Source organism: Amblyomma mixtum, chromosome 3 (genome assembly GCF_055824585.1).
Source record: "Amblyomma mixtum isolate Tamu chromosome 3, ASM5582458v1, whole genome shotgun sequence".
Taxonomy (NCBI): domain Eukaryota; kingdom Metazoa; phylum Arthropoda; class Arachnida; order Ixodida; family Ixodidae; genus Amblyomma; species Amblyomma mixtum.
Window position 1 is genome coordinate 161,893,463 of NC_143014.1, and position 17,783 is coordinate 161,911,245.

Consider the following 17,783-nt stretch of genomic DNA (forward strand, 5'->3'; position numbering starts at 1 on the left):
GGGTTGAAGGGGCATTGAGGACAACTCCACCCAATTATTACCCTCAGTAAAAATTCATTTTCTGACTCTTTAAATAGCTTTTGCTGCCAGTCGATTCAAACTCATCACGTCCTTACTGAAAAGGACAGGTTGTCATCGTTAACAGTGTCGCACCGCCTCCGGAGTCCCCGCCTAAAGATAGGTGTCAACGCAAGCATTTTACTCGTGAAATGAGCCGGCCATGGCGACACCTGTATTTTGCTGTTAGGTCTTTTTGTGATTGGAACACAGTACCTTATCGATGCAAGCAAACTTCGATTTGTCCTCAGTGTCCCTTGAATTAAGAGTAACTACTGAAATTCTTTTCAGTGTCCCTTGAATTAAGAGTAACTACTGAAATTCTAAAATACTAACGCAAGGCCTCCAAAACTTGCCATACACAATAAACACTGTTATTGTTAGTGAGCCCTCTGTGGTGCCTTCTAGTGACTGTATTTGAGCTTGTAATTACAGTCAAAATACTAGAGTTGCATATCATAAAAAATACTTATGCACTTGCTGTAAAATAAAAGAAACGTAACTAAAACAGCTGTGTTACAGCACTACCATTAGACCATGCGCAGTGTAATCCTGGAAGCAGAAGTCAACCAAAAGGCACAGCTAAACTTAGCAGTTTTCAATTCACAGAGGCTCCCTCGTGTTACTGCTTGTGTGCTTCTGGGCACACGAAAAAAACTGAACAAAATGCATCCTGCACAGGTTATAAGGACTGGATTATTATTGCTGCAATGCACCTTGTCAATACTTTGAAGCTCCATCAGCTATGGTCCACAAATGTACACAGATTTGAACGCACGCAAAGGCCCTTGGTAAGAACGCACGACATGAGGGAGTCTTACTAATAATTCATAAACTTCTCACAATAATTAAACAAAATGCACAATAAAAAAACAGACAAAATCCACCCAAATTCACAATGCGTAACACGTGTAATATTTAATGGTGCAGTAATACAGCGACACCTCGTTGATTCCTTTTTAAAAAATGCAGGAAACAAACATATCATTCGGGAAAACATATGATTCAGAGACTGACTGCACTGCAATTCAGAGCGACCTATACAAAATACATGACTCGAGTCAAAAATGGGGCATGAACCTAACCTTTAACAAAACGGTATGCATGAGGTTTTTTTAGAACAAGTTCCAGGAAAGTTTCTGTATAAAATAGACAACATGCTTATAAGACATGTCATAGAGTACAAGTACCTGGATGTGTTTTTTGTTCCTTCTTTATCTTGAAGTCGGCACAATGTTTACACAGTAGCTAAAGCTTGTCAGTGTCTCGGCTTCTTGAGACATAACACGCGAGAGTTTAAGAATGTGTTGTACAAATTGCATGTCAGGTCAATATTAGGGTACACTAGCAACATATGGGGCCCTCCTACCTTAAAAGACAAAATCAAACTGGAAAAAGTGCAGACATTAGCATCCCGATATGAGCTCGGCAGACTAGCACGAGACAGCCAGTTTAGTTCAACCCAGGCCAAAGAAACATCAAAATGGGAAGCACTGCAGCATCACAGAATGTTGTTTTGCTTAAGGGGGGATGAGGGTCTTGAAAACTTTTTTTTTTATTTATTAACGTATTTTCCTGAAACTTAGCACCTGGGTGTATCATTGAATGCTGATTTCGAATATGCATTTAGATTTCAAATGACTCAGCTGGAAGGAAATATATGGCAAAATAAAATATCCTAATTAGGTCATTTTTTACGGGCCTTTATAGTAATTTATCAGTTAAAGAATGATTTTTTAAGAATAAGCAGACATTTGCAAAGGCCCAAAGCACATCCTAAAGCTAACAAATTGTCTATAAAATCATTTTGTTGATCATAAATAAGTAACAAAGTTGGAAAGAAAAAATGATGTGGCAGTAATTAGCCCACACTTGGCCTAATTGCTAATATATCATGTTTAAAGGAAAAAACAAAGCTTTAGGATGTGCAGTGGATCTTTGGAAATGCTTGCATATTTTTAAAAAAGCGTCTTTTAACTGCTAAATTACTACAAAGGCCCGTAAGAAATGGCCTAATTTGGATGTTATTTTATGATAAATTTTCTTCCAGGTGAGATATCTGAAATCTAGTAGTAGTAAAAGACTTTTAATCGACCATAATTTACAGGCCGAGCATTTCGACCGCCTGGGCGACCAGAAGCCGCTGTTCTTAAGTTTTTAAGACCCTCATCCCCCCTTAAAGCTACTTCATGCAATATATTATTCACTTAATGGTATTTCCTGCAACACCTATCTTTTTCCCTTTAATTACACATCGGCACGTGTGGACCACGAACATAAAATTCAGGAGTACAAATGTGACAGTGTAGCATACAAAGAAGCATTCTTCCAAAAATTATTTGGCAAATGGAATCACTTGCCTGCCGCTCTTGTATGGCTTTCTTCCAGTGACACATTTTATTTTTTAAAAGTGGTAAAACCTGTTTGACACTGTTTGTTGTTTTTGACTGTTCTCGATGGGAATCTCTGAGAAGATTGCTGCGACTTATGGATTTTTCGCCTAGTTGTACTAATATACTTGTTTGTTTGCTCTACAATATATCACGTAGCTAAATTTTGATGTGCTTTTCTGTACTTTTTTTTTTTTTCGTGCGAAAGCACGACGGTCCCAACCAAAATCCTTGTGTGAAGCCTCTGAGAAACTCGGGTAAGCTCGGGTTAGTTCAGAGGAGCATCGCGCAAGCTGCAGCCAATGGGAGAAATCTCGGGTAAGTTCGGAGGAGTGATGCGCCAACTATAGCTGTAGCTAATGGGAGGGTGACCTTGAGTGCGACCTTGGCCAAACCTAGCATACCAACAGCCCATGTAGAAACAACCAGCCAATCAGGCTAAGCACATGCTTTCGCATGTCTACTCAGCTTAGCTACGTTTTATTAAAACCCTGCCACTTTTTTTCATACCAACTGGAGTGCTCACATTTTTGTTTTCCTGTCACGCCTGTTGACGCTTTTGTTTACTTTTGACCCTGACATATACGAACTGTGGCAGCATTTCATCTCGACAGAGTTCACCGCATGTGAAGACCGACCAGACATTGAGCCCGAGCGATGCAATCAAGAGGACATAGCGTGCTGCGCTGAATGGTATATTCTTGACGATGACTATATCTCACCGCGGTCTGCATGCAAAAACTTGGCAGAAATGCGCCAAGAGTTGATGCCCGTGGTGGACTGTGCGGCCCAAAAGTTGACTTCTGACTGCGTGCGGTCAGTTCGGGAAGTTAACACGGAGTAGAACCTCGGGAATCCGGGAAACATCGTGGTGTCATTCAGCAGCTCATAGATGACACAAGGACACTCATCGCACATCGGAACAGTGATTGAGCTGCCCATCGGACTTGCTCTCGACTTTGTTGTACTGAGCAATTTTTTAGCCACCTGCAAACGGGGCCCTAAAGAAGCCGACTCGACATACCCAGCCTGGAAACAGAACATGCCTCTCTCTTCACTGTGCAAGCTACTGTGGCTGAAGCCGTAATGAAATTCAACGCGGGGAATGAAAGGACTGTTGCGCGTTTACTGCAAGAGTTCAACCTAACTCCTAGCCCCCAGACAGCCAAGCGCATGCAGGAGAAAGCTAACCAAAGGAGAACTGCATCTGTACAGAAGCGCAAATCTGCAGAAAATCTGCAGAGCACACTTAAAAAGCGCCATTTCAATGCCTCTGGTCAGACTAACTACATCCCAGGAGGCTATCAGGCATCTTGCCAATATTTGAACAAATTTGAAGTATTTCGCCATAAACAGCACTTTGTTTGTCTTTGTTGTTTTTCTCTAAATGCAAATTTTGGACTCACAGCAAATCCCAAACTAGCATATCTCAGCATCTATGGCAGATAGTACCATAATTCTTTTTCTGGCATGTAGCTAGATGTGCAGACTACGCAATGTTGAGAGCAGAATTCTTTAATTAAAGCTTGGAAATTTTTTTAAGGGGGGATGTGGGGATCAGCTTGCAAAAATCGCGAAAAAAAGTACTTTTTGGCATATCAAACACTGTTTCTATGTTGTACTGAAATATTTCACCCAAAAATAAACTTTAACTTTAAGTGCTTCAAATAAATATATTTGTCGTCATCTACACATAGACAGTGTGTGTTAGCTTAGAACTTTCAGGCTTGTTTTCTCGAAAGTTTGTTTGAGCTTAATACCTTGCTCGTGGAAAGTGTAGCACAGCAATGAGTGGATGAATTTTTATCCCGTTTGTTTTGTTGCAATCACTGAAATGTCGTCTGCATCGATACAGTCTCAGATTTACCATTTAGGCTCGCATGTTTTTATTACAAGGTAATTAAAGCATGATACATTCTAAACATACAGAGAAGGTCCATATTGTGTCCTTTAAAAAAAGAGCAGAGAAAATAAAAAAAATTTAAGAGAGTCTTGATTTACACCACACTTCTTAGTAAATATTAAAAGCATTTACAGACCTGTAGCCTGTTTTTTTTTTGTCATGCTAGGCTTTCCACAAGCAAGCAACATGGGGACAACATATAAACAACGATTAGAGGGAACCTACTGAAGCTGTCATTGTGAAACTTTATATCTGATTGTTTGATGCCGTTTTTAGCCAGTCCGCCAAATTTCATCGCTCTAAGCCGAAAAATAGAAAAGTCACCTTCGATCCCCTCATCCCCCCTTAATTGGTCTAATTCTTGATAGCATATTAGGCACTATTTGTACCTTGAGTTTCAATGTCTTTTAAAACCACTTATGATAATAAAACTAAAAACTGTTCCCAACACTGCATCCCTTTTTCTTTCTAGAATCTACCCAAGCGTCATTTGTGACCCTTTATGATGTGTTTTTGTTTTTTATTGCTCCTGTTAATGAGAGGGTGTTAATTAAATGTATCTTGAGAAGTAATCTACCTATCATAAACGCAATCACATTTTTGGAATCAGTGCAGAAAACTAGTCAAGGGTGTGCATTTTGATTAAATTTGGTGCAAAAACAAAAAAAGTTTTCTCCAAGAGCAGTGTCCCCCTTAAAGAAGCTGCTACATTTCCCTTCTTCCTGGCCCACTCGTATGTAAATGCACTACATTGTTTTTTTTTAAACGCTATGGATGTGAACAAAATGAACAGCCTGTTTCCTAGGATAACGGCAGCTGAGCAAACCAATACAAAAGACATGAGGTAAGAGGTTGGTGCTTCGGACTACCACCCTATCCCACTCTGACACTGACAACTCCCACAAAATGTTGCTCCATGTTTCTTCGAGTAATACAGCAGTCATACGGGCACTTTCAAAATCTATCGAGTCAAGAGCCTTCAAGGTTCTTAATCATTATCGAACTCTAAGAAACTGTGCCGCTGCTACATGGCAAACTTGATCGTAGCTGAGAGATTCAATCATCTGACACCAAGGTGTCGTGGCGCCACCATTGCTGGCAGTAATTTTGCAGGCATGCAAGCAATCCGCCTAGAAGTTTACCTTGAACAGGTTAAAAATAAAATGTTTCTTTGTTACAATAATATTAAGCACTCTTGAAATTAATTTCATTGTCTCAGACAACCTTATCCCTTTCAGGCGCTTTGTACGCAATTGTGTATACAGCAAACTCGCAGCTTTTTCTTAGAGACTGGTGCACTTAGCAGTGATTTCATTGTTTCAGTTGAACTGAGCAGCCTTCTATAAGTTGGTTTTTTGTGCCAGGTAGCGAACGCAGTAAATAATATTTCACTCAACAGTGAGGTGGGTAGCACTTTTTCCACCATTTTTTTGCAGATGGATTTTGTCACAGGTGAAAACATTGATTGTTTTTGTTCAATTTCGGGTGCAATGTGCATTTTCGAAACACAAAGTGATTCCATGATTCCTAGGGTGCTTACCTGACACGTGAGAACATTTCGATGTTACTATTTCTAACAAATCTGACATTTTGTACAGAATTCTGCACACCGTCGTAAAAACTTACTCACTTGTCATTCACGCTCAAAAACTAACAAACTCCCTTTCTTGAGGCCTGAATTTATTACTCAGGTGAAAAAAATAACTGATTTCAATAAAACAAAAAATGGCGCCTGAAAGGGTTATAGCATTTATGTACTTTAAAGAAAGCTGTCGTTTCTGATTTACTGGCCACAATGGTATTACACTTGCCGCATTTTGTAGCCCATCCTGTCTTCATTTTTGCAAAATAAGACTGATATTTTAAAGTTCCATATTTTTCAGAAATGCTACTGCTCCGATTTTATTCCCCAGCTTGCTGCTGCGAGCGCTACGCATCCTAGAGTGTGCGCAGCCACCCCTTGAGAACAAAAACCCTTGAGATCTCAGAAGAATGCCGCGCTGCTCCTTTGACTCAATGAGCCACTGACTTGATTGTCATCAGAGCTTGCCTGTGTACCAGCACTCAATTGGCCTTTTGAGCTGACTATCAGTTCAGGGGCCTTCAAAATGACCGTGTGACAGATATAGCAGGGGTTTACTGCGAATGTTTGCTAGGCAACTGGATCTGGATTGGGTTCAAGGTCCTTCAAAATAACCGTGTGACAGTTATAAAGGGGTTTACTGTGAATGTTTGCTTGGCAATTGGATCTGCATTTATTTTTCATTTAAGTGTTCATTCTGTGTTATCATTTCAAGTCTTCATGCGAAAACTGCATGCAACGAAAACTTGCAAACCTTTCTGAATTTTATTATATTCAGGTTTAACTGCACAATCCACAGGCAGACTTACTTATCGGAATGCTCTCGATCTGTGAATGCTGACAAACTGTCGAACACTTTGAGGGCTTCCTCTGATACCTCAGCTGATGTGTTACCTCGTTTGGCCATCTCCACTTCATAAGGTGTTAAGCTTGGATCTTTGAAATACTGGCAAGAAAAAAAAAAGCCTCCAGTCAGTACCCTGAGAAAGCCTGTAATGCTCCAACGCAGACAACAATACAATATGGGTATGCTTTTTGTTCACCTGTAGTGGAGAGAGTTCACACTGGAAAGGATCAAAAGGTGACAAATAGTTCCAAGAATCGTCACCAACATCATAATCCACATCAACCTGAAAAAAACACTGATCAATATTGAGTGCTATCAAGGCAGAAACAAGCAGCGACAGGAAAAAGCACAAAACAGGCAATGACATGAAAAAGTGCATAACATTACCAAACCTTTGGCAGGTTGATCATGACTCGCATATATTGTGCAAGAAGTGCACCAAGGAAGTCATAGTAGCAGTCCACTTTACATGAGTTAAATATGTTATGCTCTTACTTCATGAACTTTGGCACATAACGAACAAGCACAATGTGATGGTCATGTTCAATGCAAGGTGGCTTGCCTACAATTACTTTTCCAAGTTCATTTCAGATTTAACACTACTGTTTTTAGGTGATAAACCAAACCAAGAGACATGACGCCTTTTCTTGCTTAACATAAGAATGCTGATGTCATCAGCACCTAAACACTAATACAGTAAATCCTCGCCAAGGCATACTCGCTTAAGCAGTAGCTCCACTTGAGACGTAGTCACATGAAATCCCTGAAGCAGCTACATATAAACCTCATTCATTTGGTACCCGGTTATAATGTGGTGCTTATCGCAAACATTTTGGTTAGTGCACACCTATCAACGCGCACCAGGCTTTGAAGGGATTTCTCATAAAGCAGCCATGAACTGCCACGCATCGCAAGGAAACTCCACTGGTGCTCATGATGTGTACATCACAGTGACACGTCGATATTGATACCAGAAGTTTTTCAACCTTATCTAGAGGGAAAGCAGGCAGCACTGCACTTCACCCACCATGAAGAGGCGCAGGAATGCCGGGAAGATAAGATTTTTTATTTGGCTTGGCTATTGTTGGGCAGAAAATATGGGTTCAACCATAACAATATGACTACTGATGGCAAACCTCAAAAAAATGCTATTAACATTTCCATAGCAACCTAACGCTAATGTTAAAGTTATTGGAGTTAAAAATGCACTAATAAAGTATTTTCATTTCAACACAGCGGAGATCATCACGGCACAACTGCTGATTCAGAGGCAGAATCCAGATTTTCAGCACAACAGTAAACAAGCCAAATACGAAACCTCGTCTTCCTGGCATTCCTGAGGTGAATGAAATGCTCGTTAAGAAACCAGCATAGACAATAGTGCCAGTTTTCCCTCCAAGTAATACTGAGAAACTCTATGACCGATACGATGCAGCATGCGACAACCGCACTTTCAGTGGCTGACATGCCCGAGAGAGAGCAGTCTCTCCATCCTTTACAGAGGGCACCTGTGTGCTACCACCTATTCGCAGGCCCTGGTGCCCAAGCAATCATGTCCCAAGCCGTGTGGATGTGCCGATCGCCGTAACTATCACTTATCATTTTTACGTGACTTGGCTTCTCTGCAGCATGGCGACTCTGAAGTTTGGCAGGCCACAGCAATCTTTCGTTTTCCTCCATGCGTCATAGCTGTGATTCTTGCACTGCTCACTGACCGGCATCATGGCACATTCAAGCCCATCTCGTTTGTCGCGCTATGGCACTGTCGCGGACCGCGCCTGGTTAATTTGGCCCCCATTAATTTGGAAATTCGGATAATTCAAACTGCCGCCGGAGTCCCGCCAAACGCCCATGCAAGTCAATGACGTTGGAAGCTTGTTTATATTTAAGTTTTTTTAATCGTTACAATGTATCACCACCTTGCACATAGTTTTTTTTTTTTTTTTTTTCAGTCCTGCAAGGTACGTCTTAACTATGTTTCACTAATTTCCAGTTGAAAACATAGATATTCAGTAGTGTAGTGGAAGTGGCATGCCAAATTTGCCATGAAAGGCATGCACTATCATTTTAACCAATTAAAGTCCACTACAAGCCTTCAGCCAAAGTTGCAACCTGCTACACTGAAACTCATGGCACAATCAAAAACAATAAGCGAAAATTCCATACCTTTGGTATGGTATGTAGGGTAAACATAACATTCTTAAGCTACAAGTGGGCTTTATGAGAGACACCATAGTGGAGGGCTTTGGAGGAGTGTGCAGATGGTAAAGTAGTGGCAGATTAAACCTGGTAAGGCATTAAGATGCAGTAATACCATCAAAAATACATGTGCTGACCATCTGCTCTGTTAATAGGATGCACAGTACGATTCTTCTAGCAAGCAGCAAATGCATACATACCATATAAACGCGTGTAAGGGCCGCACCCCGTTTTCCCGAAGGAAACGTTTAAAGAAAGATAAATCCGTGTAAAGGCCGCACCCGAACTTTCCATGACCCAGGCAGGATTAGCCTTCTAAATGCACGCGCCATGGCCTCCGCGATCAGCTCCGGCTGTGAGCAATGGTGCGCTTGATCACGGAGCACTTGATCTCGGAGGCTATGCACGCGCACAGGAGCTTCCAAGTGCCGTCCATGAATGGTGCCTGAGGTCGCAGTCATCATTATCATCGTCAATTTTTTCTTCAGCCTTCTGTTGCTTTTGTGACGTGTTCGCCATAGTTGTCGTGATTGTGGCTTTCGTGTGCTACCGCTGAGCGTAGCAGTTTTAACACGATGGGCAGCACCTTAATAGCTACACGGCTGGGAGTTAGCTCTCAAAAACGGCAAGCGTGAGGTGGGCAAGAAATTTGACATGGCCAAGGAGTGCATCCGATGATGGTGCAACCAAAAGGGTGCATTGAGAAACACAAGCTGCAAGAAGCACGCTTTCCGAGGCAAGCCGTGCGAGTTTCCTGAACTGAAAGAGCTGCTCTGCTATGTGATGGAAGTGCGGAGCAATGGCTACGTGTTGACAGCGGACATGCTGCGCGGCTTCTTTTGGGATGAGCGTGCACCAGAGCACAGCAACAGCTCAGAGTCGAAATACTCCGCGAGTGACGATTGAGTGCAGAATAAATGCCGCTCTTTCCCTGATTGGTATGTTTTTACTTAAAAAAAATATTTTTCCGCACATCGCGTGTATGGGCCGCACCCCGAAAATTGGCCCTAGAATCTGGAAAAAAAAAGTGCGGCCCTTACATGCATTTATATGGTAGTTATCTCTTGCACCTCCCGCACAGTGGCTCACAAGCACTAGTTTTCTCTGTCCCAAGTCAGGACACAATGCCAAAAGGTTGATTTGCAACATTGGGCACAGTGCCCACAGAGTGGCATTGTCACCATCATGCATATCAATGAAGTTGCTTCTAATGAAAAACGTGCCAATAACTACTAGTGTTCCAAGGGCCCTTTAAATAACTCTCAATACCTCTTCTAAGAGACTGTCCATGTATAAAATAAATATAAAGAAACTTGCCATGCCCATTTCATTGTCTCCATCTGAAAGATATGGCTCATCCTCACTGGAGATCGCTTCAAAGCCATTGTCATCATCATCATCCATGTTGGCGACTGGTGTCATGTCACCTTCCTCAGGAAAATCGCCCGGAAAACGCTCGGGAGAGCTGTCGGGAGTGATGCTTTCATAAAGGTCATCATCTTCCAAGAGGCCATCAACAATTGGCTCCATTGGAATCACAGTGGCAGCTGGTGGCACTGCAGATACTGTCTGGATTGTTGGAATCGGTGCAGCATTGGTTATTATCGGAGGTGTTCTTGGAGCAGCTGGTCTAGTTTGTGCCTGCTTAACCGAGGAGGGCTTGGCTGGTGATTCTGGCTCATCTGGCTCTTCTTCTTTTGGTGTCCGCGGACCTCGAGGCGTCACCTCACGATCATCGTCCAGCTCGTCATCACCTTCATCCGGCGACTGAGTGGCACAAGGTGAACGAGGGGGCGTCATGGGTGGCGTCTTGGGTGGAGTCCGTGGCCGGGGAGAATGAATTGGTGGTGTGGCAGGCCGTGGCAAAGGCGGCGTCGATGGCCGCCTGGGGTCAATGACTCTTATAATCCCTTCACTGCTGCTTCTCCTCCTGCAAATGTGAAAGGTATGCTACATCAGTGATCAGTTATCACCTAGAAATAATAAAAATCTTGAACAGACTGAACAGACTTCATGGAGTGTCAAAAAGGATTAATGAGCACAACCTCTCTCCATATTTACAATAGTAGTGCCAGTACTTGCAAGTGGTTAGAAAGATTTCCTGGCTAGTAACTGGCCTCCAAGGCTTCCTGGCTAGAAGTCACAAGTACCTTTTGTTCATAACTTTCAGAGGTAAGCCCTCCAATACACACAATGACGAGCCAGACCTGCAAACAGTCATACAGTAACACAAGCTGCTCCACCACTTTCTTTACAAAGAAGAGAATGTTTGTGAAGAAGGAGGTTCCCAGTAGTGCTTCGCTTTAAAGGTGCACTGAAGAGGAATCTGAACTCGTCTTTTTGCCGCGGGAACACGATCTACATGTTCCGAGCATTCTTAGAAACTTCGACTTATTGCCCTGTATGGCCGATTTCCCTAATTAAATCTAATTAACGTCCGGCTCCTGCCTTTATTTTTTTAATTCTCCCCATACGGTGGGCGGAGTCGACCAACGCGTGGAGTGCCTTTCAGCCAGCTGCGTGGAGGCTTTGCTTTCGCTTTATTTTGTTTTTTAGGTTCCCGTGAATAAATAGTTTCATTCGCAGATAATATAGCTGCAAAATAAGCCCGCAGAAATAAAAATAAGCGCGGGCTATTTGCTTCTACGGATTACTACGTATTACTCCGCCGATGGCAGAGCGGCGAACTGCCACGGGACTGGGTGAAAGGCACTCCATGCGTTGGTCGACTCTGCCCACCGTACGAGGAGAATTAAAAAAATAAAGGCGGGAGCCAGACATTAATTTGATTTAATTAGGGAAATCAGCCACACAGGGCAACAAATCGAGGTTTCTAAGAATGCTCGGAACGTGTAGATTGAGTTCCCACGGCAAAAAGACGAGTTCAGATTCCTCTTCACTGCACCTTTAAGAGATTGTTTAATGTAAGAGGTTAAAAAAAAAAGAGCTTGAATCAATTAAAAATTAATTAGAATCCAACTGGCTAAATCAGAACAGCCTTTTTTGCGTGAGCATTCATTCTACAGTGGAGACCACTTATAACGTAACCGCTTATAGTGCGGGACCGAATATAATGAGGTTTTTGCCAGCCACCAGTCTGCCTCCCATAGGACTCAATGTAAACTCGTACCACTTAACATGCGGTCACGCAAAGCGAAATACCGGTTTTGAAAACAGCAAGTGCGCTGTCCTGTGCAGCAATAGGGGCTGCTGAGGTGCACTGCTGCTACCGGGCACAGCGCGACCACGGAGTTTAGCACGACTGCCTTCGCAGAGCTCGGCATGCGATGATAACAAGCGCATGTGCAGTTTCACAGAGGTGGTTGCAGTAACTTCCACGGTCTAATGCGTGCGGCATGCTAAAATTAATCTAAGTGTGCAGCGGGCTTAGTGGGTTGCTTTTTGTTCAGTGATAAATACAGCATTTTTGAAAGATAAGCTAGGCATCTAATGTTTACTCTGACCTGAAAAAAAAAAAAAAAACAGTTCTGGCTGTAGTGCGGATTTCGCTGCCCCCACAACATTACATTATAAGCAGCCTACACTGTACTAGATGCAATATAAGCCCGGTTACACAGCTTTCAGGGGACTACATAACACCATTGTATAATCAGAAATCTCGCACACAATAGATGCATTAGCATCATAAAACACCCATTATTCTGGTTGTCGGAATGCACATTCCCCCCCCCCCCCCCCCCCCCACACACACACACACATTTTTACTGTAAAACTGCCTGTTTTCATCCCGTGAGAATTTGTACCGAGACCCCACTGCCAAGGTAAATTCGTCACCAGGAGGCACTAAAGAACCATCGAGGAGCGCGTGCACTCACGTGACACATATGTGCCGAAATTGATGCTCCGGACTATGCGCCAGAAACATGCCCGTTTGAATCTTCGAAGACGTTTTGCAACGCGTGGTACGATTATGTCGGCGACGCGTCATTTTGCAATTCACAGATCCACGATCACTCCACCATTTATGCAGCAGTGCACATACTAGGTGCACCAGAAAGTTAATAAACATTGCCACAATGTTCACCTGCTGCACAAAAGCAAGACAAGAGTGCACCCATGCCAGTGGCGTGCTTCCCGCAGCGACATGCCTCTTGCCGGCAAGCAACGCGCCGCTCGTTTGATGTCGTTAGACCTAACGTGCATTGCACTGAAGCTGCAGCAGAAGGCACTTTGGAACTAGCCACTGATGATCACGAGAGGTCTCATTTTGTTACCAGTTAACTAGCAATACAGTAATATCATGATGAAATGAACATAGGGTGATTTTGCAATGCCTTTGGCCACTGCGCGAGCAAAAAGCAACTCAGGTGAGAGCCACCACAGGTCGCACATGGTGAGCGTTGCTCCGATCCTTTACGCAAGGCTGGCGACAGTCTTTGCAGGCAGTCATCAGCTGGACAGCAACATTATGAGCACATGTCTCCACATTAATTCCGATTTAGAATACCTAGTGGTGGAGCAAGGTCTGGCAATTACGTGGTGTACCAACCTACTTTACTCCAATGGTTCCAACCCTCTCTCTGGCGTCTCTCATAGCCTTAGTCGCTTTGGGACGTTAAACCCCATAAACCAACCGGTTCCAACCCGTCGTTTTACGTAGCTGCCGCTGTGACCAGGTGGTTACAGCATTCGGCTGCTGAGCCCAAGGTCGCAGGATCAAATCTCAGTTGCGGCAGCCACGATTTGATACAAGCGAAACTGCATAAGCCCCCCATATACCGCATTTATTCGAATCTAGGCCGATAGTTTTTTCAAAAAAACGAGATGTAGAACTCTTATGTCAGCTTAGATTCGAGGATTTCGTTTCGAGGTTTCGTATTCGTAAAATACGAATAAATGTAGCACGCAGGTGGCGCCCCCACAAAACGCCAACGAAAGACAGCACTGTAGCCGTTGCTATCCGTAGCCGTTGCTATCCGTAGCCGTTGCTATCCGTAGCCGTTGCTATCCGTAGCCGTTGCTATCCGTAGCCGTTGCTATCCGTAGCCGATACTGATCAAAGCACACATGAGCACTGGCTGCCATTTTGGCCTTGTTCTGTTCTCATGCGGTGGCGTGAGCACATTCGCAGCAGTGAAGTTTTCGTGCGTGGTTTTTATCACCAACACAATGGCACCAAACAGGCGGTGCCATTATAGTGCCGCCTTCAAGCGGAAAGTTATACTCGCTGCAGAGCAGTCGTCAAATCTTCAAGCCGGGCGGGACTTCAGTGGCTGATCCCGGGCTGGCGTTGCATGTCTCCTCGCCCAAACGCCAGCCCGGGATCAGCCTGAGCGAGTTCCTGGCAATAAATGTCGTTTGCGTGCTGTACCTCTTGTTCGCAGTTGTTTTTTCGGCCGGCCTACAATCGAGGTAAGTTTTTTTTTTTTTTTTCTGTGGCCTTCAACTTTCGGGTCTCGGCTTAGAATCGTGGCCGGCCTAGATTCGAGTAAATACGGTACTGTGCAATGTCAGTGCCCGTTCAAGAACCACGGGCGGTCAAAATTATTCCGGAGCCCTCCACTGCGGCACCCGTTTCTCTCTTTCTTCTTTCATTCCCTTCCCCTCCCCCCTTTAATAATCGCAACATCATTAATGCAAGATGCCCGTGTACTGTGCGGTCAGTGCACCTTACACAATCCCGGGTGGTCAAAATTTATTCGGAGCCCTCAACAATGGTGCCTCTTGCAGTCTTTTTTTCTTTCGCTCCCTTCTTCCTCCCTTCCCTCACGGCGCGCTTCAGGTGTCCACCGATAGTGAGAGTGTTACTGGGCCTTTCCTTTGCTCATAACCTGCTGTTATTATTATAACTATTATTACTGCATGGGGAACACATGTATTATTGTGAGTCATAAAATAGAGACATTTAACACATTATCTGAATGATGGGTTCGCCAGATCCCCACTGATACGCCCTCAAATGTGGGTTGTCACATAAATGGGGGATGAACAATCAAGGTTCCGCTAATAATATTGCAGGCACGTGTCCAATTCATGAACTGATTCGAAAATGGTGCAAAAAAGGAAAGTGCAGACTACAACATGAAACACCTTTATGGGTGATACAAGGGTCAGCATTGGCCTAGCGAATTTTTCACACCTATTGCAGCATTTTCTCGGTGCTGCACTTGTCTACATAGGCGCAGAAAAAGGAGAGAACGGAAAATGCATACAGAGTGCAGGGCCCTTCAGAAAAATGAGACATTTTACAGGAGGCTTGCCTTACCTTTCCCAGTTTGTGTAAGAGTGTTTCCCAATTTTGTAAAGCTATCAAATTAAAAAGAACTTTAATTTCCCAACCACATGCCACTGAACTAATTTAATTCTACTCTACCATTTAATAACACAAATTTGACTGCTGAAGCCAATTTTGCCAAGGGCTTCCTGGAAATTGCCACAAGGATGATGTGAAGAAATAGCAGAAAATAGCCTTGTGCGTAAGGCAGCACAAATAGGCTGCAAATTACAAACAAGCTACACACTCCTATTGAACTTCATTGCATTCAAAAATGATGTGCATCAGCATTCACGGAACTCGTTAAAGGGATAAGGTTTATTGGGGTTTAACGTCCCAAAGCAGCTCAGGCTATCAGGGACACCGTAGTGAAGGGCTCCGGATAATTTCGACCACCTGAGGTTCCTTAACGTGCACTTCCATCGCACAGAACACGGGCCTCTAGAATTTCATCTTCATCGAAAGTCGGCCGCTGCGGCCAGGATTTCTGTCACCCGACATGGCCCGACAGTAGTTCTGGTTCTGCCCAGATCATCCTCTTTCCATAAGTGTGATCGGCCTGAAGCTGCTAGAGTGTACTTGGTCACATGGGGGGCAGCTGCAATGCAAGGTAGGGCGAAGGTGCAGAGTTCAAAGAGGGCTCCCTTTTCCTCAACCGGGCCTCAGGAGCAGCGTGACCAGGCACAGCTGCCAGGAGCCGGCACGGCCTGCACGTCCTCATGCTTGGGTGTCGATCGATGACGCATGCTAAGAGTTCGATATACCACTGTGAAGTTCATTGTAGAGAGTATATTTCACATGAATACTGGTGAAACAGCTTCAAGTGCTCACTATAAACCATAATTCGTTCTACCCGGGTTCATTATAATCGGGTTGGACTGTATCTCCTATTACGTGTACAGCTCAGGTTGGTGGTTAAAGAATCAAGAAAAAATTATTTTCGATTTATAGATTTTAATGCCTTTACTACATGACTAGTTGGCTGGACACATTCTGAGCGCTCGGAACCAGAGAGAAAGCAAAACCAAAAAAATGACACAAACAAAGGTCACTGTGGAAGGGAAAAAAGAGATAGTAGAAGAAATACAAACCAGACCAATGCAGTCTTCAGTTGGGATGATGTACGCTAGCTTCATGCCCTCACTGTTCAGCTCACTTCACACACTGTGCAATAAATGCCCTCTTTGCAATTATCTTTCAACTGCACAGTAATTTTAGCCATTGCTCTCATTTACCAGATATCTGGAAGCACCTTGCATACTTACATAGCCTTTTTGGGGCACTTCTGATAAGACAAATTCTCATGGTCCTTTCAAGTCCACAATGATGATGAATTTCAACGGTGCACGGGCAGCTTGGCCAAGAGCACCATGACACAAGGTGTTTCACTTTACTCAACGCGAGGTCAAAGAACCATTTTTGAAGCATTTCACCCAGAAACGATAAGCACCAGGCCAAAGAAAAGCTTGTACCCACTGCATAAGTGCCAGCACCCGACGACACTGGGGACTGAACATAGCACCTTCCACACACTAGGCAGATGCTCAAACCACAAAGCCGCCACATCAGTCCTTTAAATTCATCAAGTTCATCTCAAAGAGAGTCTACAGTACTTCCAGTATGTTCCAGCTTTTACATTCACAAAATGAACAGCAGAAGAACTATACAACATGCTCTCTAGAAGCTTACACAATACACAGTTGAAAATAGAACTAAAGAAAGCTGGTACCTGGAGTCCTCATGCTCCTTCTGATGAGTGCTGTCCCGACGCTTTCCTCCACTGCCACTGCTCTCTCTGCCAGGACTAGAAGTTTCTGCAGAGGCAGCATGGTCTGATTCACGCTTAATCGGTGGCGGTGTGTATCTATCCTGCAAATAAAGGACTATAGTAAGCATTGCATTGAATTGTTTATTTGCCATCTTGTAGGGGGAAAAAAAAATACAGATTGGGAGACTGTAGAAAAAAAGCTGTCTTTGGACAGCTTGACGAGTCTACAATCCCTTATTTCGACATAGAGGCAGCAACACATATGCATACATGCATGCATAAGCACATATTATATAGTACATGTACATATAGCACTGTACATACACATCACTTGCATGTTGCTCACTTGCATATTCCTAAAAACATTGATGAAACAGACGTAACAACAGATACAGCACAGTAAGAGAATGTTACACTGAAATTGTACACATCAGTCGGAGTTACCTGTATGATGATTTGAAAAGATCAAAGCAGATCGGGCTATAATAATTTAAAAGTGTTGAGCTATAATAACTTAAAGTGTTGATGTGTTTCCCGTAGTTTGAGCATGGCGTCGGTACTAACTAGTCCTCAAAGTACAGTGGAATATACTGACAATATGACTCATATGATGTCATGGCAAATGTTTGTATCATCTGAAATTCATATTTATCAAGAAGCAGATGAAATCCATGTGTTGAAGCCCAAGAGATGCAATCACCAGATTTACTTTCAGCTGAAAAGAATTCCAGAGGTTGTAATACTGGGCTGATGTGTACACCCAAACACCCTCAATCCCAGTGAAGCTGGGGCCACCAGTATG

General features: G+C 43.5%; 1 protein-coding gene across 7 annotated transcripts in view; it reads right to left on the bottom strand.

Moving 5' to 3' along the window:
* Positions 1-17,783, bottom strand: part of vir (VIR_N domain-containing protein) — a 234,002-nt gene that overhangs the window by 164,756 nt on the left and 51,463 nt on the right. For all 7 annotated transcript variants that reach the window (XM_089581727.1, XM_089581720.1, XM_089581721.1 and 4 more), the window contains 4 exons: positions 16,943-17,082; positions 10,296-10,908; positions 6,976-7,062; positions 6,742-6,878 (listed from right to left, as the gene is read on the bottom strand). In XM_089581727.1, the coding sequence (XP_089437853.1) occupies positions 6,742-6,878; positions 6,976-7,062; positions 10,296-10,908; positions 16,943-17,082 (977 nt within the window). The remainder of the gene's footprint in view (positions 1-6,741; positions 6,879-6,975; positions 7,063-10,295; positions 10,909-16,942; positions 17,083-17,783) is intronic.